Below are 27,970 nucleotides of genomic sequence, written 5' to 3'. Positions count from 1 at the left end.
GAGAAGCTGAATGAATTGTTATCACTGCAACACAAATCTCTAACGTATGAACCACAACAGAACTCACAACCTTCAACATTTATCTCTTTATTTAACAGATGATAAACAGATGGAACGTATGTGAAACACATGAACGAGTCCAACACTAATGCCACTATCCTTCATCTCATGAGTCAAACACAGGTTATTTACAAAGACTTCAAGTCTCACTTTATACAAGAAAAGTGCATCAGCTATAAAGTTTGAAATAATATACAATACGTGATCGTAACATGAACTACGTTTTCCATTAGTATTAAAGAAGGTTAAAAACACTCAGCTGTCGTAGGTAGATCAGTAAACGTTTGACTCTTATTCATATGAATTTATTTATTCATTTGAGTTTATTCTGTTTCCCTGTGTTTAAAGGTTCAGTCTCATTCAAGTCTTCAGACCTTTATCTGTAGTTTATATTTTCAAACCTTCAGATATGTCATCAAGGTGAAGTTTCATGTAGTGGCCTGTTGGTGGCGTCACATCCTCTTTGTGTCTGAGAGTCAAGTGACTTTATCCAGTTTGAAGTCTCACTTTAACTTGACTCTTTTTAGATCTTGTTGTTTTTTAGCAGATGAAGGATTTTAGTTGTCGTCGTCTGGATCTGAAGTTTTCAGAGAATCGAGCTGAGCAGACGTTAGCAGCAGCTCGACTCAGCCAATCAGAGACGAGACAGAGACACACTGAGTTTAGGTTATTATGGGCGTTTATAATAAAGTGATAACTTCAGTCTGAGTCGGGTGAGATGGTGAATATGAGACGTTCAGTCTGTCTGTGTTGAAATGAGCAATGTGCAGCATCTTGTTCAGTTTTGTTAAAAAGAACCAAAGTGTCTCCTCAGGAAACGTTCTCGTCACATTCAGAGTTTCTCACATTGTTCCAGACCTTCGTCCAGAAGAGGAGAAACTCCACAGAGCAGCAGCTCCACTTTGTGGTTATCTACTGAAACTTATCTGTTAATCTACAAATTCCTGATGAACGGGTGAAAAGTCTCATTGATTGACGAGCAATAAGTAAATAAAATCTGATTCACATCATTTGTGTTTTAAATTTCAATTTAAATAATTCTATCCTCACACAAACGTCTCATCACGACACTACGGCCCCGACAGACAAAACACACACGACAACAAACACACAAACTGTGGAGCTGTGCGTCAGGGCCACTGAACTCTCAAGTTAACCTCGACTCCTTCCTCCACATCAACCGCCGCAGCTGATTGGCTGATTCATTTTTTACAACTATGGGGGGCATCAGGGTCCCTGAGTGACAGGTGGAGGCTCGTGATGCGTTCAGGTGATCGATTGTTTCATCCACATCTTCTCTGAGTGAACGAGGATCGACCGGACGCTGCATCGCCCACACTTCACAGCTCCTCTGCTGCCTTCCCATTGGCCACCGGCTGCTCCTCCTCCTCCTGTCGCCGCCGCCTGTCGAAGAATCCGAGCTGAGGAAAAACCCCAGAGACACTTTAACCTTATAAAGTTTAAACTTTAAAACTTCATTACAAGTTTGTTATTTCATAGAATTAAACATTTTTCTGTTTTTCTTGTTTTTATGGATGAGAGGAGATTTTACTGGGTTTCACGTCCTGCTTGATTTTAAGGTCATGTGAGTATCGTGTGTGTGTAGGGGGTGGGGGGGGGGGGTGTACACACCTTCCACAGGGCCAGGACCAGTAGGGCCAGCAGCAGCAGGCCTCCCAGTGAGCTCCCCAGGATGATCCAGACAGGGACGGTGGAGTCGTCCTCCTTCCTCAGCTCCAGGAGAATCTACACACGTCAGAGAACTTGAACTCATCAGAACTCATTTCATCAAACTGCACCAACTCACACACGTCCTCTCAACAGGTTGTTCTCTGATAAATCAAGGGAAATTAAATCTTAAAATGTTGAAGAGAGAAACTAAATTGTTTCTTTTACAGTTCTGCATCATCTCATGGAGGTGGGTTGAGTCGCTCTGGTGGAACTCTGCTAACAAGCAAACTTTCAAACGTCCAGGATGAAAACGTGAAGGAGATGAATTCTCCAGTGATGAAGCTCACCAGGCTGTAATACTGGTCTCTGACCGCAGGGGGCAGCGGAGCTGCCGCTATGAAGTGGACCAGCTATCACTGGTTTGTTAGTGTGTGATTTATTTTGAAATGAAACCTGAGACACATCAGTGAACACAAAGCGCAGTGGGGGTTTGTCTCCAGCAGGTGTCACTGTCTGATCGGTCAGAAGCTTCCTCTGGTCTGACCTGAGCAGTATCAACTTCATCACACACTTGAAGTAAGAGCCGGACATCAGGGACGTGTACCTGTCTCACAGGTCTGTCCTCCTGGAGGAACATGGGACTGGACGCCTCCAGCTGGACCGACGCAGACGTCAGCAGCTCCAGAGACCTGAAGCTCACCTGAGGAGGACAAGTGGTTGTAATGGTGATAAAAATACTGTCAATGACCAAACGACTGTAAAACCTGCACTATCCAGATTCTTTTAATACTTTTGTACGTGTATATATATTTATATATATACACAACGACTCACAGATTGGTCTGTGAGCTGTTGAGAGTTTTCATGTGGACTCACAGCGAGAAGAGCAGGAAGCTGGAGACGTCCTGTGAGGGTCACCTTCACCTCCCTGGAGGTCGGCAGGTTCAGTCCACACTGGACCACCATGTTCACACTGTTACTGTGGTTCTACACACACACACACACACACACACACACACACACACACACAGTTGAAATACAAGCTTCTTTAACAGAGTCGGTTTCCGGGACTCGAACTCGCGTCCTACCAGCTGTGACAGTGGAGACAGGTCCTCGGCTGTGACCTGGTTGTTCCTGAGCTGAGGCAGCGTGCAGTGACAGCCTGGAACCTGCAGGGGGCCAGACCACAGTGATATTTATTCACAAGAGAAAACTGCTCAAGGTGTGTGATGGTTTCCACCAGCAGCTACACAGTGTGATCTTCTCTCATCCATGGGGCGACTTGATGTTCTGGGTCACAGCAACATTACACACGTCTGTAGATGCTGTTTCATTTTTCAACTTCACAGCAGATACATGGACTTTACACGTGTTTGATGACGTGTAAGGAGGAGGTCAGAGCGAGTGTGTGTGTGTGTGGGGGGGGGGGATGTGTCAGAAACAGATCTTTAGACCTACTGACATTTTCTAATTATTATTATTATGTTTAGTTTTCAGGCACAGATCAGGAAAACATGATGGTTTGTGTTTCTCAACAATAACCGCTTGTTATAAAGTCTTAGTGTCAGAGCTTCTCCATGTGACTCGTGGTCCAGACTGACGTGGTCCAGCAGCAGATTAAGACCCAGGTGTGAACAGTGACCTCAGATCTCCTCCCTGTACACCTGACCTGCAGGTTGGCTGTTACCTGGTTGATGCTGTAGTCGGTGATGTTCACCAGCTGGTTGCTCTTCAGGGTCACAGCCCAGATCTCCGCCCTGAACAGGACGTTGTTCACGGAGAAGATTCCCAGGTTCTGGATCTGAGAGCAGAGGAATAATAAACTGCTTACATCCACCACGTGAGCTCTCCAATAGAAACTCCCCGGTGTTCCTCAAGGCTCTATTCTTGGACAACTGCTATTTTCAATATGTACGATTCCTCTCAGATTATTCTCCCACCACTTCACACCGCCGGCTCACGGTTGTGTTGGATTTATAAAGTTCACCTTCCCTGTGTGACTCACGTAGTAAGTGAGGTTGAAGGTGGAGGAGCTGCCGTCCGGCTGATCCCAGGATGAAGAGGAGGAAGAGGATTTGATTTCAAACCGAGGAGGGTTAGGGTCTCTGTCAGAGATCAAAGGAGATTTCAAAGTTTAACATGTGAAAGAAACGAGGCCCCCCCCCGGGTCCCGCAGCTTTAAACATCTCTGAAGGGAATTTTGAATTTTGATTTCATATCAGTTTGAGCCAGCAGCTGAAACAACATGTGACCTGGTGAAGAGCAGATCCGTCTGGTATTTCAGAGGCAGGAAGATGTGGTTGGTGTTGTCGTCTGGATTTCCCTCCTGACCATCACTGACAAAACACAAACACATGACAAATTAGGTATAAGTAGTTTGAGTCTTTACTCACGTTCACTACAGACCAAACTACAGACCAAACTACAGACCAAACTACAGACCAAACTACAGACCAAACCCCAGCTGATCCCTCATTGGTCCCTTCAGCCCTAACCTCACCAACCAAACTCAAACTGAGGGTTTGTTAATGAATCCTTCTAACATGTGGAGGAGCCCAGACGTTTGTTAACATGTTCAAACTGACACGCACAGGACCAGTGTATGTGACGTCATGTGATCTGTGTGGTCAGGCGTGTTAGTGGAGTTTTAGTTTGAAAAGAGGAAGTGGTGTGGATGTGGCCCCACCTGGTGGTCTCCATCACGACCCTCACATGGTCCAGGAAGACGGAGCGGCTGAGCTGGAACTCCAGATGGAAAGACACCTGGAGGGATGAGAGGGAGATGGAGTGACCTCTCGTCACCTTCTAATGAGGTTTGACCTGACGGGGTCATCACATGACCTCCACCATGTTTGTTACAGGCTCGGCCTCGTGTTTCCCTTCGTCTCCGCTCGTCCAGCAGCCGAGGCCTCGTTAACAGGAAGCCTCACCGCGGACTGCACCAATAAACTGGGCCTGGTTCAGAGAGGCATCAGGGACACGGGCCCTCAGGGGCCTCCCGGTGCGGGGGGGGGGGGGGGGGGCGTGATCATGTTTACAGGGACGCTCATTAAGCTAATGAAGGAGTTCAGTGGAAACATACTCCTGCTCTTTAATCACTATCATTAGTTTGACTGAAAAACAACAGTTTTAATCTGTCACATCTGTGAAATGACTTTTCTATCCATCGAGTCCTCTGACAGTCAACATGAGCCTCCAGCTTATAAGTGCAGACAAGAATCACTTTGAGTTTGTATTTTTATCATAGAAACAAAGTAAAACAAATACAGTTGGTGTTGTTGTGATTTCACTTTGGAGACTTTGTTCTACTTCAACATTATTGTTCTCATCTGGTGGACGTGTCCAAGGGGACAAACCATCACAGGAGACATGGGACAAGATAGAACTAGAGACATTCTGGTGTGATTCTGGACAAAGGGAAGGATTCTGTTCTGATCTCTTTCTTTAACATTGAGAGTCAGAAAGTGTTGTGGTTTCATGAGGAGACGTGGGGGGGGGGGGGGGGGGGTCTGAGCTCCACTGAAGGATGGATGAAGCGTTAACATCCAGCAGAGGATTGAGGAACACAAACAGAATCAGACACATCAGCAGTTTATCAGTGATGGTTGTGTTCTGGTCGTCGAGGGGCTTAGAACCCAACACCTACCTGGGACATGGATTTCATGAACGGAGCGCTGACGTTACAGAACCTCTGATTGGCCAGGCTGTCCTCCGTGTGGCACTCAATCTGAATGTCTGATTGGTCCTGTGGGCGAGTTATGAACATGATTCATCTGCAGCTTGTTCACGTCCCAGAGGAGCAGAAATTCACTGATGGAGAAAAGTGCAGAAGGAGACCTTGACGATGAGGCTGGAGAAGAGCAGGTTGGAGGAGGTGGAGATGTGGATGGAGGCTCCGTATGCGTTCTCTCCCTGGTTCTCCAATCGAGCGAACACCAGCATCCTCCTCCGCACAGACTCCACCACGAACACCGACCCCGCTGTCGCCCCCTGGAGGCCACAGAGGGACCACGCTGCTCGTTCCCTGGAGCTGCAGAACTGCCTTCAGGTGAGACACAGGAAGAGTTAGGCTGTGTGTGTGTGTGTGTGTGTGTGTGTGTGTGTGTGTGTGTGTGTGTGTGTGTGTGTGTGTGTGTGTGTGTGTGTGTGTCTCCGGGAGTGTGTGTCCCTCACTGAGCGTCCAGCAGGTCAGTGTGGCTGTGTGTGTGTCTCTGTGTGTGTCTGTGTGTGTGTGTCCCTCACTGAGCGTCCAGCAGGTCAGTGTGACTGTGTGTCTGTCTGTGTGTGTGTCTGTGTGTGTGTCCCTCACTGAGCGTCCAGCAGGTCAGTGTGACTGTGTGTGTGACTGTGTGTGTCTGTGTGTGTGTCCCTCACTGAGCGTCCAGCAGGTCAGTGTGGCTGTGTGTGTGTCTCTGTGTGTGTGTCTGTGTGTGTGTCCCTCACTGAGCGTCCAGCAGGTCAGTGTGACTGTGTGTGTGTCTCTGTGTGTGTCTGTGTGTGTGTCCCTCACTGAGCGTCCAGCAGGTCAGTGTGGCTGTGTGTGTGTCTGTGTGTGTGTCTGTGTGTGTGTGTCCCTCACTGAGCGTCCAGCAGGTCAGTGTGGCTGTGTGTGTGTCTGTGTGTGTGTCTGTGTGTGTGTGTCCCTCACTGAGCGTCCAGCAGGTCAGTGTGGCTGTGTGTGTGTCTGTGTGTGTGTCTGTGTGTGTGTGTCCCTCACTGAGCGTCCAGCAGGTCAGTGTGGCTGTGTGTGTGTCTGTGTGTGTGTCTGTGTGTGTGTGTCCCTCACTGAGCGTCCAGCAGGTCAGTGTGGCTGTGTGTGTGTCTGTGTGTGTGTCTGTGTGTGTGTGTCCCTCACTGAGCGTCCAGCAGGTCAGTGTGGCTGTGTGTGTGTCTGTGTGTGTGTCTGTGTGTGTGTGTCCCTCACTGAGCGTCCAGCAGGTCAGTGTGGCTGTGCAGCACCAGGTCTGGGACGCAGGTGTCCTCCAGCTCACAGCCGTTCCAGAAAGGAAGCTACAGGAAGAGACGAGGATCATCACGTGTCTCACACAACAACCTGATGGTGGCGCTAGACTCCCTACGGTTCATCCTGAAGGGAGCATGAACGTCTGAACCACATTTTAACACAACCAGGGAACGAATTCGAATTCTGACGGAAACAGGCTAATGCTAATGTCCGAGCTAAATCGTGACTGCTAACAAATCCGGAGACTCTGACATCACAGGGACAGACCTCGGCCCTCAGGACGCTCGGCCAATCAGGATCCAGCACCGGCCCCTCGTCTGGGTTCTGCATCCCCGTCTCCAGGACCACCGCAATGGGACGACCGTAATCTGCTGTTTCCTGTGCAGAGGAACAGTGAGTGTGTGTGAGAGTGTGTGTGTGTGTGTGTGTCTGTGTGTGTGTGTCTGTGTGTGTGTGACTCTGACCTGGACGGAGAAGCCGAGGCGTTGGCAGCTCTGACCTCCGCTCTGGAGAACGAGGCTCCTGGGCTGCGGTCGGTCCGATTCGTCCAGAACGACTCGAGAAGGAAATCGTCTCTCGTCCAAGACCAGGCTGAACCAAACAGCTGGGAGAGGAGGAAGGGGAGGAGGAGGAGGAGGAAGAGGAGGAAGAGGAGGAAGAGGAGGAAGAGGAGGAGGAGGAGGAGGAAGAGGAGGAGGAAGAGGAGGGGGAAGAGGAGGAAGAGGAGTTAAAGGAGGCAACCCAATGCTGTGTCCAGCTCCTCTGAAGCTGTGAACAGGGACCATGTCCTTCAGGTGATGTTCATGGAGGTGTTTGAGGGACCTGGGGAACCAGGCCACACAAATGGTTTGACCCAGAGTTGGTTCCCATCTCACATCCAGTCCAGATCCTTGATGAGATGATACATTGATGAATCACTGAGATGTTTCAGGTCCGTGTTCCGTCCACGAGAACGTTCTGAATTCCTGTTCATTTGTTCAGGAGGAAGTTTCTCTCTCAGCAGAATCGTTGTTCCTCAGATTCTTTGGGAGCTTCTCAGAACACTTTCCCTGACAGAAGAGTTGCTGATGAAAACAACTACCAGTGTTCCCAGTGTCACATCAGCTGGAGATCAGAGGAGAGGACGACGGGTAATTCGACTGATTCATTAACTATTTGCTCTTTAGCCACAAACTCTCCCAAAGGAGGAAGCGGTTCACCTTTCTAACATAACTTATCTTCTCATTCTGTTGTGTTCAGTCCGGTTCAGTCTGGTTCAGTCCGGTTCAGTCCGGTTCATTCCGGTTTAGTCCGGTTCAGCCCGGTTCAGTCCGGTTCACGTCCGGTTCAGCCCGGGTCAGTCCGGTTCAGTCCGGTTCAGTCCGGGTCACGTCAGGTTCAGCCTGGTTCAGTCTGGTTCAGTCCGGTTAAGTCCAGTTCAGTCCTGGTTACTCCGGTTCTGTCCGGTTTAGTCCGGTTCAGGCCGGTTAAGTCCGGTTCAGTCTGGCTCAGCCCTGTTCAGTCCAGTTCAGTCTGGTTCAGCTCGATTCAGCCCGGTTCAGTCTGGTTCAGTCCGGTTCATTCCGGTTTAGTCCGGTTCAGTCTGGCTCAGCCCGGTTCAGTCCAGTTCAGTCTGGTTCAGCTCGATTCAGTCCGGTTCAGTCTGGTTCAGTCCGGTTCATTCCGGTTTAGTCCGGTTCAGCCCGGGTCAGTCCAGTTCACGTCCGGTTCAGTCTGGTTCAGTCCGGTTCAGTCCGGTTCACGTCCCCGATGCCTCGACTGAACAGTGACGAGCGAACTGGAGCAAATCTCACAGACAAAGATTCCAGCTCCTGAAAGCCTGAAGCATGTTTGTTTGATGCCATGCAGCTTGTCACCGTGTGTGTGTGTGTCTGTGTGTGTGAATGTGTGTGTGTAATCCAATCCAGATGACTGTGGGGGGGGTGAGGAGGAGGACGGTATGAAGTGATGGAGGAGGAGCAGGGACACAGTTAGCTGGCTGCTGTTAGCATGGTAGTGAGGTTTCCATGCAGCACATCTGCAGCTGGTTACAGAGAGAGACACGACACTGACAAACATCTGGATGGTTCTGAAGCTGTCCTCACAAACGTCCACACAGCTGATGTCCAGACCAGGTGGAACCGCTCGCACCAGACGCTGCTCAGAGGCACGTCGGCAGTTTATGAGGACGTGTTAGGTTTAGTTCATTCATCTCACATTCTCATTATTATCTACATTCATTAGATCTAGATTTTTATATAGATCTAAAACCCACTGTGAGAGAACCAGTCCCCCGAACACAAGACTGGGAAGCTGCTTATTCTCTGAATGCTTCTCGAGCTTCTTGTTCCGTACGAAGATGTTTTTGATAAATAAAGTGAAATTAACATTTAGTTGCATTAAAAAGAGAATCTCAGATCCACCCACCGACATCAGTCCTGGTGCTGGTCTGGGTCCGGGGCTCCAGACTCAGACAGACCTTCACAGACATGCAGGTCACCTCCTTCCCTCCTCGACGACAGTCCTTGTTAAAGATGTTCACCTTCTCGGGTTCAAAGGTCAGTTTGGCCTGAATCCTGATCACACCACGAGACCTGGAGGGGGGGGGGGGGGGGGGGGGAGTTTGAGTTAATGATCCTCTCCTGAGGATGAACCAAGATGTTTTCAGGTTTAGACTCTTGGGTTACGATTAGCTTGGTTTGAGAAACAAAGAAAATAATGCTGCTGACAAAGGTTCACTCCACAAGAAGATCTCACACAGACTGGAAGTGACCAGGAGCTGAATGTTCACCACTGATCCTCTGGGGAACATGAATGTTGAGATATTATAAACTGACGTTATTATAAAGCCAAGATGCTAGATCGTGTGATGGTCTGACCAGATTATGACGGCCGCTCCCAGTGCTCCCACCGCGAGGTCGACCAGTCCGTCTGCGTTCACGTCCAGAACCCCGTGGAGACTCTGTCCGAAGTACCTCAGCCCGGCAGAGAGTCCGGCTGCAGAGAGACGCTGCAGAGACGCACACAGGTCACGCTACAGACACAAATCCCTTCATCTGTCTGACCCGGCTCATCGTCTGTTACCTGTCTGTGCTGCCGCTGGAGGCTTTTGTCCTGGCCGTAGAACACGTAGACTGCCCCCTGGTGGTCGTCCTCCAGTGGAGCGCCGACCACCAGCTCCTTAAATCCGTCTCCGTTCATGTCAGGTATCTGGGCCAACGCCGAACCCAGACGGGAGTTCTGAGAGCAGTCAGCTATCTCCAGCGCCCCCTTCAGGACAAATGATGTCTGCAGGGGGGAGGTTTAGGTTAATTCTCTGTGTTGTCATGTGACTGACACAGCAGGCGGCCAATCAGAGTAAAGGCTGAGTGTCTGTACCTGAGGTGTAACAGAGTAGATGTACACCTTCCCTTTCTCCCAACCCTGGCTGTAGTACATGGGAGCTGCCACCAGGAGGACATCAGTGTGTCCGTCTGCATCTACGTCCATCGATAACAACTCGCTGCCGAAGTACGACCCGATCTGAGGAGAACACAACACTGGTGAGAACACCACACAGAGGTGGAGCCAGAGCGTCTTAAATGCCCCCTGGTGGCTGGCTGCAGTATAGGTCATAACCCCACCTCCTCCATGTTAGCAGATGGGACATGGACCACACTAAAGACGATGGCTTCTGTCATTTCAGGTTTTATCTCACTGACGTTTGTTCAAGTGTTTCTGATCAGATCTCTACTACAGATGATGGATGGGCCTGGTTTTACTGGGAGCCTGTAGCCAGGGGAACAGCTGGAATCATCATGGAGATGGGGACGTGTTCCACATATGACGACACATGTCTCTATTTGCATATTACGATACTCATCATGCTATCTTGCGTCAGTCTGCTACACGTTTGTACATATATTATGTGTGTGTGTGTGTGTGTGTGTGTGAGAGAGACCTGCTCTCCCAGCAGGCCATGCAGGATGGTCAGGTTTCCCGTGTTCTTCAGCGTGAAGATGATGACCTTGCCGGTGTGGTTGAACCTTGGCGCTCCGGACACGTAGAGCTGGGAGCCCCGAGCCGAAACCAGTGACCCCACTGAGTAACCTGGAGCCAGGACCGGACCGACAGGAAGCAACACACGTTACACACCATCATCTCAACAGGTGTTCAGAATGTTCATGGTGTGATGGCGCCACCATGAGACCAATGTGAGCCTCACAGTAACATCTCTGACATTCATGCTCTGAGGTGGATGAACCTTCGTGACTTTAACATCTGTGTGGATTTGACCATGGTGTGCTGATGTGTGTATGGAGCCCTGCAGCCTCTAGGGGGCAGCAGCAGGGAGTTCAACTGAGAACTCTTCAGTTTAAATCAGTAGAGTAGAAACACCAGAGGTGAGTGAAGCTCAGTAGTTGTACCCAGATAGGCTCCGTGGTTCTTCAGCTCCTCTGGAAACTCCTCCCGGTACGAGGATTTCGGAGGAACAACTTTCCCGTGTTTCGTTTCTTTCAGCACGGCACCGGTCCAGTCGTAGGCGCCGACCGCCCCGAGCAGAACGCCGTCCTGAAGGGAAGATGTGGAGATCACGTATTCACTAGACAGCTAGATGCATCAAGCTCACATACTTCTATGTACCACACATGGAGTGTTCCACTAGAGGGCGCACCACAGAACTCACACCTTTTAAAACTCCCAGATTCTGTGAATAACAAACATGGCCTCACTGGAGGAGGTGGCAGCTTCATCCTATTGCAACTGAGAAGGGAAGGCTCCAGCAGGTGGATCCTCCCACATCCCACGATAGGTAACGTCCAATAGTATCATACTTAAAGTCAAGAGATCAGCTGATGACACTTAACCCATTAAACCAAGTAGCATTAAAACGTTCTCACTGTGTTTGAATGAAGTTCTTCAGCGAGGCAACAGAACAGGGTGGGACGAGCTTCTGGTGCTGGTCACGTTAAAGTTTCTGCCTTCACAGTCTATGAGGCCGATAACACAGCCTCCTTCACAAGCCGGGTGGACCACATCCTCTATCAACCTCCACACTGCACGTATGGTCCAGCGTAGTGTTAATGTCTGAGGATGTGCACGACCGACTCCAGCCAGGGAACCACGGGGGAGAAACAGCAGGAGGAACATGAGAGTTTGCTGGATTGACTCACTCCTGCAGTCTGAACCTCGTCACCTGGAAATCCCATCATGCAGCTTGAGTTACAGCTCAGATCCCAAATCCTCAGTTCCCACCACATAGTTCTCAGCGTCAGTAAAGTGAAGCTGAGAAGAACTGTGTCTTCTTCAGAATTAACCTGAGGAGACCTATCAGACGTCTGGAGACCAGTGGGAACTGTAGCTGCAGTCAGATGGAGGAGGGCTCTTCACTGATCTTCAGGAACACGTCAGGAACACGTCAGGAGCAACCCGGCGTGTCCTTGGTGCTGCAGACCTGTTGTCTCTGCTCAGACATCGTGTCAATGGCAGGAGGACAGGATCAGTGGCTCTGGAATCTCTCGACTCTTGTTTACAGCCAGTGGAGCTGGAAGATGGACTCTGGAGATTGTAAACTCCAGATATTAGAGTTATTGAAACGCTGAGTGCTGGTCTCTCAGGGCCATGTGCAGCATCTGAGCAGCACATGGACTGACTCTGGATCTGCACATGCACTTCTTTAATCCTGCGTGAGGAGAGGATGATGGTTTCCACATCAGAGTGATTCTTACCCTTAATCCTCAAACTCAGGACCAGGAGACACGTTGCAGTAAATAGTTGTGAATGAGCTCAGGTGCACGTGTGTGTTCAGGTCTCCTGCTTCCCTCATGTGTTGATGTGTGTGTGAGAGCGTTTTGTTGGCAGCTCCACCTTCAGGAAAACCATCTGCTACGTGTTACTCAAAGAAAGTTTCCATCAAACCCTTTGGACTTCAGTCTGATGCAACTTTCTCCTGGACAAGAAACCACAGAAATATTTAATCTGACGACTGAGGATGAGACCTACAAGAATATTTGAGAATTTCCTCTTTCGTCTGCTGAGTTTCTGTTGGAATCAGGTTCCATTCGAATACAGTGCCTCTGTGACGTTCTGTTCCCAAATCAAATCAAATTTATTATATCATATCTGCCAAGTCCCTGAATTTTACAAGTAGAAGAAGCTCAGGTATGTTTTCCAGAAGTGAATTCAGGAAAGTTATAATCATCCTTGACCTCGGACGTGGAAATCAAATTAAACCGAGGCAAATGACGTAAAAGTCCAAACTGAAGAGTCCAGAGAGAAGTTTCTCATTCAGAAAGTCGGACTTTCAGACATTTACAGACACAAACAGAATCTCTGAAACATCTGGAGGCTGAAATCACAGCAGCTGTACAAGAATGTGACCGTGAACCTGACTCACTCTAACGAGATGAGAGGAGAAACCAGCCTGAGCCATCTGGAGACCGAACCCCCGACCCTGACTGCTGGTTCCTGTGAAGCACACAGAGGATCAGCTGCACACCATCACAACAGGCTGATTCCAGATCTGTTTGTGTGTTTTCATCAATCACATCCTGTAATGTTGATCACACTGAGAATCTACCGGCTGCAGTAGACCTGTATTAATACTAAACATTCTTCTGTGAATTAGCTTCAGACACGATGAAGAAACATGTTTAACTTGTGTTAACGTCAGCCGACCTTCCAGAGTGAAGATCCTTTCTCCCAGAGCGTCCACGATGTCTTTCAGCGCCGACTCGTCCGTCACGTTGAAGAAGTGCTTCTCGTCCGGGTCGCTGGCGATGAACTTGATTTCCTTCAGAAAGGCTTCAGGGTTGATTCCCCGACGGTTGTAATAACCCAGAACCTGCAGGAGACGCTCAGTGAGAGAGGGTTCAAATCCTCTACCTCCAGAGAACCACAAAGGTTTTTATATCAGTAGAAAGGATGGAAGGAGTGAAGACTGAGGGGTCAGGGGTTAAACTGTAGGACCCAGCACCAGACAGGAAGTCCTGAGGTCACAGAGGTTAACGATGGACTCACAGCGATGGCGTACATGGTGATGTTGTCTCTCTCACTGTCGCCGACGGCCTGAACCAGATGAGGACTGTCATGAGATTCACCGTCTGTGATCACGATCATCACCTTCTGAGCGCCGGGCCGGCCGCCACGTTTGAACGCCTCTGACCTGCAGAGACATGAAGGTGTGTGAGGAACCCGGCAGGACACTGACTGATCCTTACAGAAGGATGGGAGTCGAACCTCGCCACGTTAATGCCCAGCGCCGTCCTGGTCTCCTCTCCGCCCCGCTGGTCGATGCTTCTGGCGGCCTCCACCACCTCCTCCACCGTCTGGTACTCCCCCAGACTGAACTCATGGACCACTGCGGAGCCGTACTGAACCACACCGACCTGCAGAGGGAACGCTGCTCAGTCTCCACCCGGTTATAACAGTTATCATTATCCTTAATTCAATAAAAGCTAAATCAACAACAAACAGAAGAAAAGTACAAACCAGCGTTTGACCTGTTTAATATATTGATCTCTTCAGGGTTGAATGTGTTGAATGTGTTTTCTCTGGAGATGAACCGACCTGCGTCTGACCTGAGCCGATGTAGAACTTGTGAAGGATGTTGATGAGGAAGTCCTGCACCTCGTACCACGGGTAGATGGAGTTAGAACCATCCAGAACAATCACGATGTCCATGAACGTCTCACACCCTGAAGACACAGAGAAAACCAGATGGATGAGTGATGAGGGATGGATGATGGATGAGTGATAGATGAGTGATGAGTGATGATGGATGAGTGATGATGGATGGATGATGGATGAGTGATAGATGAGTGATGAGTGATGAGTGATGATGGATGAGTGATGATGGATGAGTGATAGATGTTAGAGGATAGATGAGTGATGAGGGATGGATGATGGATGAGTGATGGATGGTGGAGGATGGATGAGTGATGGATGATGAGTGATGGATGATGAGTGATGAGTGATGAGTGATGGATGAGTGATGGATGAGTGATGGATGATAGAGGATGGATGATGGATGATGGATGATGGATGGATGGATGAGTGATGGATGAGTGATGGATGAGTGATGGAGGATGGATGATGGATGATGGAGGATGGATGATGGATGATGGATGATGGATGATGGATGATGGATGATGGATGATGGATGATGGATGAGTGATGAGTAATGGATGAGTGATGGATGATGGATGATGGATGATGGATGATGGATGATGGATGATGGATGATGGATGATGGATGATGGATGAGTGAGTGATGGATGATGGATGGATGGATGGATGGATGAGTGATGAGTGATGAGTGATGAGTGATGAGTGATAGATGTTAGAGGATAGATGAGTGATGAGTGATGAGTGAGTGATGGATGAGTGATGAGTGATGAGTGAATGATGGATGAGTGATGAGTGATGATGGATGAGTGATAGATGTTAGAGGATAGATGAGTGATGGATGAGTGATGGATGGATGAGTGATGAGTGATGAGTGATGAGTGATGAGTGATGAGTGATGAGTGATGAGTGAGTGATGGATGAGTGATGAGTGATGATGGATGATGGATGATGGAGGATGGAGGATGGAGGATGGATGATGGATGGGTGATGGGTGATGGATGGATGAGTGATGAGTGAGTGATGGATGAGTGATGAGTGAGTGATGGATGATGGATGATGGATGATGGATGATGGATGATGGATGATGGATGATGGATGGATGGATGGATGGATGGATGGATTGATAAGTGATGGATGGGTGATGGATGGATGAGTGATGGATGGGTGATGGATGGATGAGTGATGGATGGGTGATGGATGAGTGATGGATGTCTCACTCTGCAGGGCGGGGGTGATGGTGTGGGACAGTCTGAAGTTGCGACCGACTCTGGAGCAGATCCCAGTGCTGTACAGAGAACTTCCACATTCATGAGACCAGAGCGGTCCACAGGTCTGAGGACACACAGACACACACCAGTCAAATACACACAACACAAAACAAATCCAACACAGATTCATTTTAAACAACAATTTGAACCAATAATCATGTTGATCTGAATCAAATGGTTGAATGAAACATGTGTTGGGTCTGGTGGAGGTTGGAGCTGCACTGAGTGATGTGGTTAGAAATGGAGCTGGAGGACGTGTCTCTGTCGTGGGACGCACCACGAAGCTGCTGTCTCGGGGGTTGGAGGTCAGCGTCATGCCCAGCCTCATCTTGTCCTTCCTCTCAGACACGTTGTCCAGAGAAAGTTTCCCTGGAGACAAATAAACACAGTTCATCCCTGAGGACGGTTTGAAACCTGCTGATAGACTCCCAGTTTGAGAAACCAGAGCCTCAGTGGGCAACGCTGCAAACTGTGTACTTGAGTTTTGTGTGTTTACCAAAGTCTGTGTGAATAAAGAACATTAAAAGAAGATGAAGGAGAAGAAGAAGAAGACGAGAAAGAAGAAAGCAACAATGAAAAGGTAGACAACAACAAAGGAGGAAAAGGAGGAAGTAGAAGAAGAAGACAGAAAAGAAAAAAGAAGACAACAAAGAAAAGACGATGATGAAGAAGACAACCACAAAGAAGGAGGAAAAGAAGTTGAAGAAGATGAGGAAGATGAGGAAGATGAAGAAGATGAAGAAGAGGAAGAAGATGAAGAAGATGAAGAAGATGAGTAGAATCAGACAAAAGAAACAATGACAAAGAAGAAGAAGAAGAAGACGGAGCGGCAGCCTCTGAAGAAACTCTAACAGGCAGTGGTGGAAAGTACCTGAGTACATTTACTTCAACACTGTAATGATGTGTTTGTACTTGAGTATCCTGAGTATCACTGCTTCACACTTCAGTCTCAGGTGAGGTAGTAGTACTCTCTACTCTAAGTGTTTAAATGGAGGAGCTGCTGATTGGACTGTGGAGACTCGGGGGAAGCTCACCCAGCTGCAGTCGGCTGCAGTTCACTGAGCTGCTGGTGTCCAGAGGACATCTCCACACGTCCCCAGTCTGCTGCCTCCCAGTGGATTCAGAGGGAGCTCCCACCAGCAGCCTGGAACACACACACACACACACACACACACACAGACACACACACACACACACACACACAGACACACACACAGACACACACACACACACACAGACACACACACAAACACACACAGACACACACACAGACACACACACACACACACACACACACACACACACACACACAGACACACACACACACCCTTGTACTTGTGTGTTTTTACTCTTCTAACACTTTAACAGTAACACCTCCAGACTCCAAATGGGATAAAGAACATTCTCCTCCTCTTCAGTCCCAAAAGGTTTTCTAACATTGTCCCATCGGCCAAAGTTAAACATTGAATCTTATCAAGGTTTAGCTTCATCAATAAATCTGAATCAGGTATTTTACTTCATATTCCATGTTGAGTGGAGATGGTCTGATGAGTCAGAGCATCCATCACCTCACAGCTTTATGTGTAGAGCAGTTAAACTGGTGACACTTTACCAAACTGGTGCGTGGTGTCTCCGCTCTGGGATGATATTTGGAAATGGAAGTTTGGAGATGAACCCAGTTGATATATCTTGACGTGGTCTCATGCACAGTGATGTCACTTTGTTAAAACTACTCATCACCCAGTTCTGCGTCTCTGCTGTTTTATGGTATCTGAGCATAATTAACTTTAACTTGTTTCATTTAATAATTGAATGTTCTTAAGGAAAATGATGTCACGTGACCACTAATATCACTGCTGGTTTATAAGTGGACTTATAATCTGATCACGTCTCCAGAATGTACGATGGGTCAGAGTTTCATACTCGTGCTCCCACAGCGCCTCCTGGAGTCCACGTCCATGTTTATACACAGGTGATGTTTGAATGCTACTCATCACAATGCATGGTGGGATATTATAAGAGTGCTTCAGAGCAGCTGAGACAGAACAGAGGTGCAACCAGCTGAGGTCAAAGCTGCAGATCAGGTCTCTCAGTGGCTCTGGGTCCCAGACGGTCGCTGCAGGTTCAGTTTGTTCTTTTCTCTGATCCATCAAACGACAGATGTTCAGTTGAGATGGAGCTCAGCGTAAGTTCAGTAAGGAAGACTTAAAACCCATTCAGATCAGCTGACTGCGGGCGGTCCTAAATATCGGGAATGCCCATGGGAGGGCTTAACCTGTATGCGTCAGGTGATCGTAGTGGTTCCCAATCATCTAATCAGGCCCGCGCTGGTTCCTTCAGCCAGTCACACAGCAGCTGTCAAACTTTAAAAATCCCTTCTCTTCTCTTCCTCAGTGTCAATGCAGTGACTCGCACAACCCCTCCTCCACCCCAATCTCCTCCAGTCCTGAGAAGAACATTCATCACCTCTTCCGGATCCCGATGACAACCTATCACTGACTAAGGTGGCAGCTGACTGCCGACAACAGACTGTTACTCGTGGCATCCACTGCACTCCTGTCCATCCTGGAAGAGGGATCCCTCGCATGCGGCTCTTCCTGAGGTTTCTACGTTTTTCCCTCAAGAAGGGTTTTTGGTAGTTTTTCCTTCCTCTTGTGAGGGTTAAGGACAGAGGACGTCACACTTAGGAAGTCCAATAAGACAATGCTCGTATATGGACCATCTAAACAAACGATTGACCAATGAACCACCACCAGTGTCTAGACCCCGGGGGGGTGTTCCTGTAAGACGTTCTGCTCCACCCCCTTCTAATCCTGATGACATCACACAGGGGTCTAAAATGCCAAAGACTATAAATATTCGCATTCTCTGTGCACTGTAATAATAAACTCGTTAAAGTAAAAACCAAGTCTCTCCTGATTGAGCTGTCGCTCTCAGAGCTCAGCAGCTGGAGCAGCGAGCAGCGACCACACTGAACCGTCCGGTGCTCCGGTGTCGCACAGCCAGCAGCTGGGAGACACACACCAGAGTGAACACACACCTCATGTGGCCTGGACGGCAGCGGTTCTGGGAACAGGCCTGAGTCACACACCAGAGGACAGGCTCAGCGCTAACCCTCAACCTGCTAATGCGTCCCCCCGTCCACATCAAACCACATCAAACCACATCAAACCACATCCCACAGCCGGCAGCTCCTCTGAGGGCACCACGCTGCTCAGCTCCTCAACAGGTGGTTCCTGTAAAACCTCACAAATATACCTGCCTCCACTTTAATGGGCTGTTTGTCACTTAACTACTAATTTCCCGCTCTTCCCATAATGCCTTTCAGCAGCCCTAGATCTGTATCACTCAGCAGTGACGGGAAGAAGAGGAGATTCTTCTTCATTAGTTTCTGTGTTTGAGGGAAAAACATCCTGGTTCTGACGTCCTGGAGGACACACACACACACACACACACACACACACACACACACACACACACACACACACTCACACACAGACACACACACACACACACACACTCACACACACACACACACACACACACACACACACACACACACACACACACACACACACACACACACACACACACACACACACACACACACACACACACACACACACACTCTCACACACACACACACACACACACACACACACACACACAGCTCACACAGTGGAGGCCGGCTCCATCAACACGTATCACCGGAGGTTTGACCTCAGGTTTGACTGAGGTCCACAAAGGTCATCGGGTTTGACCTCTAACAGCGTCCTCGTCCAGACAAACACACAAACATGGAGGTCGACCTCCTCGACGGTTTATTTATTGTCTCAATGAGACTCAGACGATGTAAATAAACGTGAGGCCCTGATGATCCACACAAAATTGGTGGAGAATTGGTTCCTGGTTCAAATGGCAGGTCAAGGGTCAGAGGTCACATGGGCCTGAGGTTCACTGGTATAAATCATGTTGCTGTGCACTGAGATGGTGAACCTGAACCGAGCGGCAGTAGAGGATCATTCCCCCGTAGTGGGTCTGGATATCTACATCAGCCAAACACCTGAAACCTAAATGTCACCAGGCAGCGTGGAAAAACACCCCCCCCCCCCCCCCTTAAAACAACACGCACAGCGGAGTGATGGGCTTCCCAGACAGAGGGGGGGGGGGGGGGGTAACAGACCGCAGCACATAGTTTCCAGATCCAGCTGAGCCTCGGGGGGGCAGGAGAACCCAATCGCGAGACAAACGCAAATACTTTCCACTTATTTACCTGAAACTTCAAAGCCGCAGAGATTTTGTACTCGTGAGGAATTCATCCCGGCTGAAGGTTCCAGATCTGATGAAAGAGGGAATCTCACCTGCAGCCGCAGACAGACGCAGAGGACGACACAGGAAGAGGTTCGAAGACAGCCAAGTGTTTTATAGAATATATAAGTGACTGTTCCATGAATCAGTCCAACTTCACTGAGGCTGAGCAGATCAGAGACTCTTCAATGAGACACTGAGTGAAGCCCACGTTACACTTTCATGTGTTTATCTTTCTCTAATGGGAGTTTTATAGAATCTGACTTCATCTCATATTGTATCCTCTCTAACTTTCTCTCATCTTCCAGCAGCACATTCATAATAATATAATGAAATAGTAATATAGTAAAAGTATCTGCTGGTATTTCATGAGATGGACATGAAAGAGGAGAGGAGCGTATGAGTCTGCATGAGAGACCAAGAGGACATAGGATCAGATCCACGTTATGAAATCCTGATCTACAGCAGAAAAGGACCATCAATCAAACGCTGCTGCTGCACAGACGTGTTTCTCTGATCACGTCAGGGGAACGTGTCGTGAGTCACGGCTCCGACACGTCAACCTTCCCTCAGAACATTCCACAAACCTTCAGCTCTCTTCACCAGAACATGAGACTCTGCTGGTGAAGACCACAGAGTCTCATGAATCCAGACGTTCAGCAGGTCCTTTCTTTTCAAGACAGAGAAACTATCTGTAGCTTCTGACATCATCTAAACGCACTCATAGAACCAACTGAGGCTGTCAGGGACGTCTCATTAGGATAGAAGAGAGCGTCATTTATTATACAGCTCAGTCATCTCCAGCGCCCCCTGGGGGCCGGCTGCAGCGTGGGTCATACACCTCCTCCATGTTACCAGATGGGACATGGACCAAACTGACACATCCATGAATATGTAAAATAAATGTTTGTCCCAGATGTTTCTTTTTTTTCAGGTCGTCCTCATCTCACTGATGTTTGTTCAAGTGTTTCTGATCAGTTTGGTTTGAATCAGTTATTTGATATAAAGAGAAGTTATGATTGACAGCTGGACCTTGCTACGGAGATCTGCTTCCAAAATTACACAAGGACACTTCGGCAAGACTGGGAATCGAACTGCCGACCTTCTGGTTGGAGGAAGACCGATCTAGAATCTAGTTAGCTCGATAGCGAGATGCAGAATGTTTCAGTTGTTTTAACTAGTTAGCTAGCTAACTGTAGTTAGCATGATACTGTTACAAATAGAGAAGTAGTTATTTAAAACTAGTTAGTGAGCTGATGAATGATGGACACACGTCACAGTGTCATGAGAGGTTGTTAGATTCAATGCATCTGTTTCTATGGACGTTAATAAACCAGCAGGGACTGGTTTGTGTACAGATGACCTGACCCACACAGACTGGTTCTGAGATGCTCACCACTGGTGTCCTCCGGCCTCATGCTGCTGGACTCTGTATCCAAACTGGGTTTCTTTAGAACCAGAGAAGATCTTGAAGTTCTTGGAGTCAAAGTTGAAACAGAGCTGAATATCTGAAACGGAGAGAAGACGGTTATTTCCACACTCCACATTCCCCACAGCACTTTGGTTCATTTCATATCTTTGTCCAGTTTAACGGTCTCTGGATTTCCAGCAGCTCTAGATTGAATAACCTACACAACATAGAGTCTCTTCATTAGAGGATTTCCAAAAGGTACAAAGTCTCTCACTGAAGATCTGGACACAGAAAGCTGAAGGAAAATGGCCGACCTGCTAAAGTAAACTTCAGTTTGTCACTCAGAGATTTCCCGGACTCAAACTTTCCCTTCGAGCACATCTGGCCTGAGGTTCTTTTCCACTTCCCCACAGAAAAAGACTGAACATATTAAACTCCTGATACTTAGTTCTTCCACTCGTATGTGAAGGAACAAATGTCGTAAACATCTTCTGACGTAAAAGAACCCAGAAACATCCAAACCAACAAAGAGTCAAAATCCAGAACACACAACGAATGAAACCACAATAACTGATGTAATAAAGTCAGTAGAACCAGGGGGGCTGTGTGACATGACTTCAAATCAATATCACCATTTAGTCTAACTTTCACCTTGATTGACAGCCCCCCCCCCCCCACCCTCCGTCTCTGCAGCCTCTAGTTTTCAGTGAAACTGTTCATCAGGGGCTCAGAGGACAGGAGGGGGGGGGGGGGGGGGGTTGGAGGCCTGGCCACCCGACAAAAACTGAGATAATAAAAGTGACGTCACTCCAAAATGTACAACTTTATTTTCCACGACAGGAAAGTGGAAAGGGAAGAAATGACTCATGTCTTCAACAGAAGCAGGTTGAGTTTAATATGCGTCTTTCAAAGGAACGAGGATAAGAATGATCGATCACAGCTGAGGAGGGTCCAGGACATTCTTCCTCTATCGGATCATCACTGTGTGTTTGCTACTCAAAGCCTGGAGTTGAAAACCAGACTTTGATAGAAGGAGTGGGTTCTTCACTTTTCCTTCCTCATGGTTTTGTGCTCAGAGATCCAGTGACCTTCCAAATATTCAGCTCAGGCCAGGTTCCAGACACAGTGTGAGCAGCTGAGGAGAGTTTATATAACACAGAAACATACAAGTCTCTGAGATTATAATCTGTTGCATGTGTTCAGGAGGTGGATCTGAACTCAGCTGTTATTTTACACATTGTTTGTGTTGTTTCTAGATCATCAGAAGTGTCAGGGTCCCACTCCAGAGGAATAGAGGCTTCTCTCATTTCAGAGATGATGAATTCACACTCAGCGTATGAAGTGACACAGTTTCCATATCTGCAGATGAATGCATCTTCCAGTAGTACAAGGTAAACCTCAGTTTAACTTTATCTTCTTTCCTCTTATGAATCTAATCCAAGTGGATCTGACCATGATCGCTGATAGAAAGAGTTCTAATCCTGGGACCAGGTCGACCAGAGATGAATTGTGACCTTGAGACATTTGATCCAAAGCAAAAGCAGAAAAAAGTCAACGGTCAAAGAGTATTCATATGATTATTAGAGAGTGAAGGAACTGAACATCCCATAATGCATTGTGAAAGATCCTTTCCATCGACTTCCAGCTGCTTCCTTTTGAATTCAACCTTGTTGATATAGTGTTGTAATGTCATGTAGTTTGTATCTTGTATGTTATTATCTAGTGTTTCATAAAGTGAAGTAGAAGTGTAATGTTGTGTTATCAGCCACATGGTCCTGATGACGTCATCGCTCGGTCACAGGGAGCTGCACCAGTCAGACAGAGCCACTGAGGATTGTGGGTAGTGTAGTACTTTTCCTACAACAGGTCATTCAGACTTGTGTCTTCTACATTAGAATACAACATTGTGTCACAGTCCGTGGTCACAGAGGTCAGTCGACTTGGATGGTTCAAATATTATGGCTGATAATCAAAATCTCTATTTAGAAAATGAATGAGATTTTACTTCAGGAACCAAACTGTCGAGATCTATTGAAATCTTTATTTATATCATCTCATCTCATGATTTTAGCATAAACCAAAGGTTGTCCAGCCTCAGTCAGTACCACCCCCTCCCGATGTCTGACCTTTGACCCCACCATGATCTTTGACCTCAGGGTTGTTGCCTGTGAGCTGAAGTTTTTCCTGTGAGCTCCGGTTTGTCTCCTCCAGTTGTGAGAATGAGCTGTTTGGGTTTGTTTGCTCATGATGAGTTCAAACATCAGACACGAGAAGAGAGATTAATAATGGAACCTTCTCCTCTGACTGAAAGTCGTGTGTTTCCTCCCAGCGCAGAGGAATTCACTCGTGTCTGATCCGAGCCAAAGACCGACTCGATTTATCGGAGCAGTTGGCGAAAGACAAAATGAGACTTGGCAGAGAAGAGATGAAAGATCCATATCCAAGTCTGAAAGTCGCTGGACGCTCTGTGCAGATGATCCACATTTCAAACACTTTCTACAGCCAAGCAGGTTGTGGGTTCTTCTACATGTATGTGTTCATACCAAGGTGATTATTGGAGATATTTTCATAAACGTAAACAGGTTGTATCCGGCTGCAGCTACTGTGGCACACAGAGAATATTTCTGTTTCAAGAGAAACTAAGTCTGTGCTGTTTTTGCAAAATCTCCAGTTTTCAAATCAGATGCAGCCGCAGGAAAGAATCCAGTCAAAGATGGGATTGATTTGGTGAACGAGCTCTTGTGAAGCAGCCAAACGGCGTCCGTGTCAGGTCCTGCATCAGGCGGGCCGACGGCTGGGCTGGCTCGGCTTCACTGCAGCCTGATGCAGTGAAGCCACACAGCCAGTGAACTCCCCCCCCCCCCACTCCACACACGTAGACACGTAGATTCAGTTCTGAAGATTTCTTAAACCCTTTGTCCACAATCTTAACTTCAGCATGGACATCAGCCAGGCTCCATTTATTGTAAAGATTCACACTCAGTTGTTTATCAGAGTATCACGAGTGCTGTGGTGTAAATATCCAGTGACAGAGGTCGCTTTGAATTCCAACTTGTTTCAGTGACGTAAAAGTTTATTAAAGCTTATTTATGATTCCACTGATCAATGATAGACGTACACAGTGTTACTCCACTGGCTGAAAGGATCAAGGAGTCGTTTCATTTCTTCAGTTATATAAAAGTTTTCTCCAGCTTCAGACAAGTTTTACAGAATGTTCTGTCCCTGAGGCCGAGCTGCTGCTTCATTACAAATAACATCAAGCCTCCCCCCGTTTGTGTGGTTACTGGGAAGTGCTGCTGGGACCAGACGTCTGCAGCAGGACGGCAGAGGGACATGTCTGTACGGTTTGTTTTGTAATAACAGAGAGTTAACGTAGAGAGTACACTGTGTAATGAAGTCTCCACAAATCCTTCTAAAGAGACTTTACTGGGACCACCTCCTTCCAGATGTGTTTAACTCCACCTGTCAGGGACGTGAAGGAGGTTAAATCAGCTCAAAGAGTGAAAACCAGAACCGGACGGGGTGCAGGGAGCAGGTGGGGGGGTAACTGACACCTTCCTGTGTGGCGTTACTGACCACAAACTGACAAGCAACAACAACAACATGGTGACTGATGAGAGGCTGTGTGGGTTTAACGATCGGCCTAAAAGCCACAACGTGCTGTAGAAACCATTTCACCCTCATCCCCTCGGAGCGGGAGCTCACCGCCCGGCAGGCCCAACCTCCAGCCCTCACACCAAACTCCACCCAGATTCAATTCAGAGGCCGGCGGGATCACAACACTCCAGCCTCCATGTACAGACACACAATCCACTGGGAGGGAAACAGGAAACTGATCTGAGATCGTCCACTGGGAGGAGGGAGGTGTCGGTCGGTTCATCTGTTCACCAAGAAACAATCCACCAAACATTTCATTCCAAAGATTTCGAGTGCTGACCCCTGGTGACCTTTACCTCACGGTCCTCAGGTCTTTGTCAAACTGTGAAATCAGATTCACACCTGGAGAGAACATGGAAGTGATGAACTCACAGATTGTGAGTGTGTTCACTCCTGCTCCCCAGAGGATTCATCTTCTCCATGTTGGAATCATTGACCATGTTTCTACGTGTCAGAAGATCCACTTTCCTCTGAAACCTGGTTCTCGACCCGATGTTGAACCAATACTCAGCTCGAGCTCCACTTGGGCCGAACACTCGTCATCAGTGTCGTCATCAGCGATGAGAAGCATGTGAGGTTCTACTGCCCCCTGCTGCTCAAACAGAGATCACACTGACAGCTACACTGAACCCTGTGGCCTGAACATCACTTGTGAACTTCCTCCTGTGTGACTCTGAAGCTTCTCTTCATCTCCTCCAGCTGCTTTCAGTCGAGCACTCACACGTCACCGCTCTGCAGGCGACACCGACTCCTCCAGCGTCGGGACAAAGACTTGGGTAGGAGTTCTGTAAACTCCTCCTACAAAGAGTGTAAACTCCTCCTACAAATACTGTAAACTCCTCCTACAAAGACTGTAAACTCCTCCTACAAAGACTGGAAACTCCTCTTACAAAGACTGTAAACTCCTCCTACAAAGACTGTAAACTCCTCCTACAAAGACTATACACTCCTCCTACAAAGACTGGAAACTCCTCCTACAAAGACCGGAAACTCCTCCTACAAAGACTGTAAACTCCTCCTACAAAGACTGGAAACTCCTCCTACAAAGACTGTAAACTCCTCCTACAAAGACTGTAAACTCCTCCTACAAAGACTATAAACTCCTCCTACAAAGAATGGAAACTCCTCTTACAAAGACTGTAAACTCCTCCTACAAAGACTGTAAACTCCTCCTACAAAGACTGGAAACTCCTCCTACAAAGACCGGAAACTCCTCCTACAAAGACTGTAAACTCCTCCTACAAAGACTGGAAACTCCTCCTACAAAGACTGTAAACTTCTCCTACAAAGACCATAAACTCCTCCTACAAAGACTGTAAACTCCTCCTACAAAGACTGGAAACTCCTCCTACAAAGACTGTAAACTTCTCCTACAAAGACCATAAACTCCTCCTACAAAGACTGGAAGACTCATAAATCCTGAGGTTTGCTTTGAGCAGAGCCACATGTCAGAGGTCAGACTCATCACTGTCTGCAAACCAAGGCTTGTTAGTGAAGCTGTCAACTCAACACAATCCAACCTGTCAATCAATCTGATCACATATCAGTTTGACCCAGAGATCTCAACAAAGTGCAGCCTCCTCTCAACCCTCCACCAGAGAGAGGGAGTGTAACAGAGCACATCAACAAAACAATATTCACACCATTTGAAAAGAGTCCAACATAACTGAGGAGTTTGTGTGTTTAAAGCTGTGTTGTATTCTGCAGCCTGAGGTTCAAGAATCAATCTTCTCTGACAGAGATATCCACGACTCAGCACATTTTGATTTGGATCCCTGCAGGTCCATCAGGTGGAACCTCTGATTGACACACATTAAACTCACATGAAGAAGTGAGTCCATCAGGAGCAGCGTGCACCACCTGTGTGTCAGACATGAACACTCATCCTCTGCTCTGTGATCTCTGGTTGGATGGAGCTCACTCACCTGGCAGGAGGCTGCAGGTCCACAGCAGCAGGAGGACGTGATGATCCATGAGTCAGTGTGTGGAGAGGAGGCAGTGGAGCAGAGAGGGTGAGTGTGTTGTTGTTGTTGGAGGTTTGATTCTGAAACCTGCTGCTCAGATGTGTGAAGGAGAGAGAGAGAGAGAGAGAGAGAGAGAGAGAGAGAGAGAGAGAGAGAGAGAGAGAGAGAGAGGGGGGAGGAGCACCTCAAACACACCTCCTCCTGCCTCTCTCACACACACACACACACACACACACTCAGCTTTTAACTTTACCTTCTCTCTGGAAAACAGGAGCTTTAATGTCTCAGTCGGTGCACAAACAGGAAATGCCTCCATTTGTGTCTGTGGCACTGAAGACCAGATGTGAACATCTGTCCATTAATCCTGAGGAGAAGGTTCCTGGGCAGTAACAGGTCTCCAGTCTATAAACACGTTGTGACGCAGTGTGGCTTCATTTTTTACTCTTACCAACATATATGAATGTAGATGATGTAAAAGAACAATCTATGGACCCATGAAGTTTCAGGAGCTGGTCCCTGATCAGCTCCTCAAATATTTACACTCAATCACGTCAGCAAGTTGTGTTACTTTTTGTGTAGAAGTTAGTTTCCCGTGCATGTTGTGATGATTCGAGCTCCTTTTTGTGCCATCGGGGAAGTTTTCTGTTAGCCTCTCGTAACATGTGTGTATGTTGTATGATGAGTATGACTGAGGCTTCACTGTCACTTCACTTTATTACATCTATATTTCCTATTCCATTTATCGTCAGCTATGATCTGTTACACTTTAATAACTTAACATCACTTTTTTCGTTTAAAAGATGTTTTATCGAATGTTTTCTATTTAAATTTCAGTGTATTTAAATGTTCCGATAAGAGTCAGATGGAGCTGTCATAACAAGGCTCCGCCCATGCAGGCCCTCGACCGATCAGGAGTCAGTTTCAGCTGTCAATCATGACGTCTACATCCGTTCATATCATCAAATAACTAATTCAAACCAAACTGATCAGAAACACTTGAACAAACGTCAGTGAGATAAGAACGACAGAAACATCTTTACAAATATTTATTTAACGGTTTGGTCCATGTCCCATCTGCTAAC

General features: G+C 47.7%; 1 protein-coding gene across 1 annotated transcript; it reads right to left on the bottom strand.

Moving 5' to 3' along the window:
* Window positions 1–77: 77 nt before the first annotated feature.
* Window positions 78–26,997, bottom strand: LOC133954645 (integrin alpha-11-like). The gene is made up of 30 exons (XM_062389069.1): window positions 26,850–26,997; window positions 21,253–21,364; window positions 16,583–16,692; window positions 15,826–15,917; window positions 15,498–15,612; window positions 14,222–14,349; window positions 13,892–14,040; window positions 13,673–13,817; window positions 13,331–13,496; window positions 13,050–13,120; window positions 11,080–11,224; window positions 10,614–10,762; window positions 10,052–10,195; window positions 9,758–9,961; window positions 9,553–9,683; window positions 9,101–9,267; window positions 7,159–7,298; window positions 6,962–7,072; window positions 6,656–6,741; window positions 5,569–5,773; window positions 5,378–5,476; window positions 4,418–4,494; window positions 3,984–4,067; window positions 3,737–3,836; window positions 3,419–3,532; window positions 2,820–2,900; window positions 2,608–2,718; window positions 2,336–2,431; window positions 1,693–1,806; window positions 78–1,481 (listed from the first exon to the last, which is right to left on the bottom strand). The coding sequence occupies exons 1-30, from the start codon at window positions 26,896–26,898 to the stop codon at window positions 1,401–1,403; spliced, it is 3,576 nt and encodes a 1,191-aa protein (XP_062245053.1). The 5' UTR covers window positions 26,899–26,997; the 3' UTR covers window positions 78–1,400.
* Window positions 26,998–27,970: the final 973 nt, after the last annotated feature.

This window comes from Platichthys flesus, chromosome 6, assembly GCF_949316205.1.
Source record: "Platichthys flesus chromosome 6, fPlaFle2.1, whole genome shotgun sequence".
Lineage (NCBI taxonomy): Eukaryota > Metazoa > Chordata > Actinopteri > Pleuronectiformes > Pleuronectidae > Platichthys > Platichthys flesus.
This window is presented reverse-complemented; position numbering and strand designations above follow the sequence as displayed.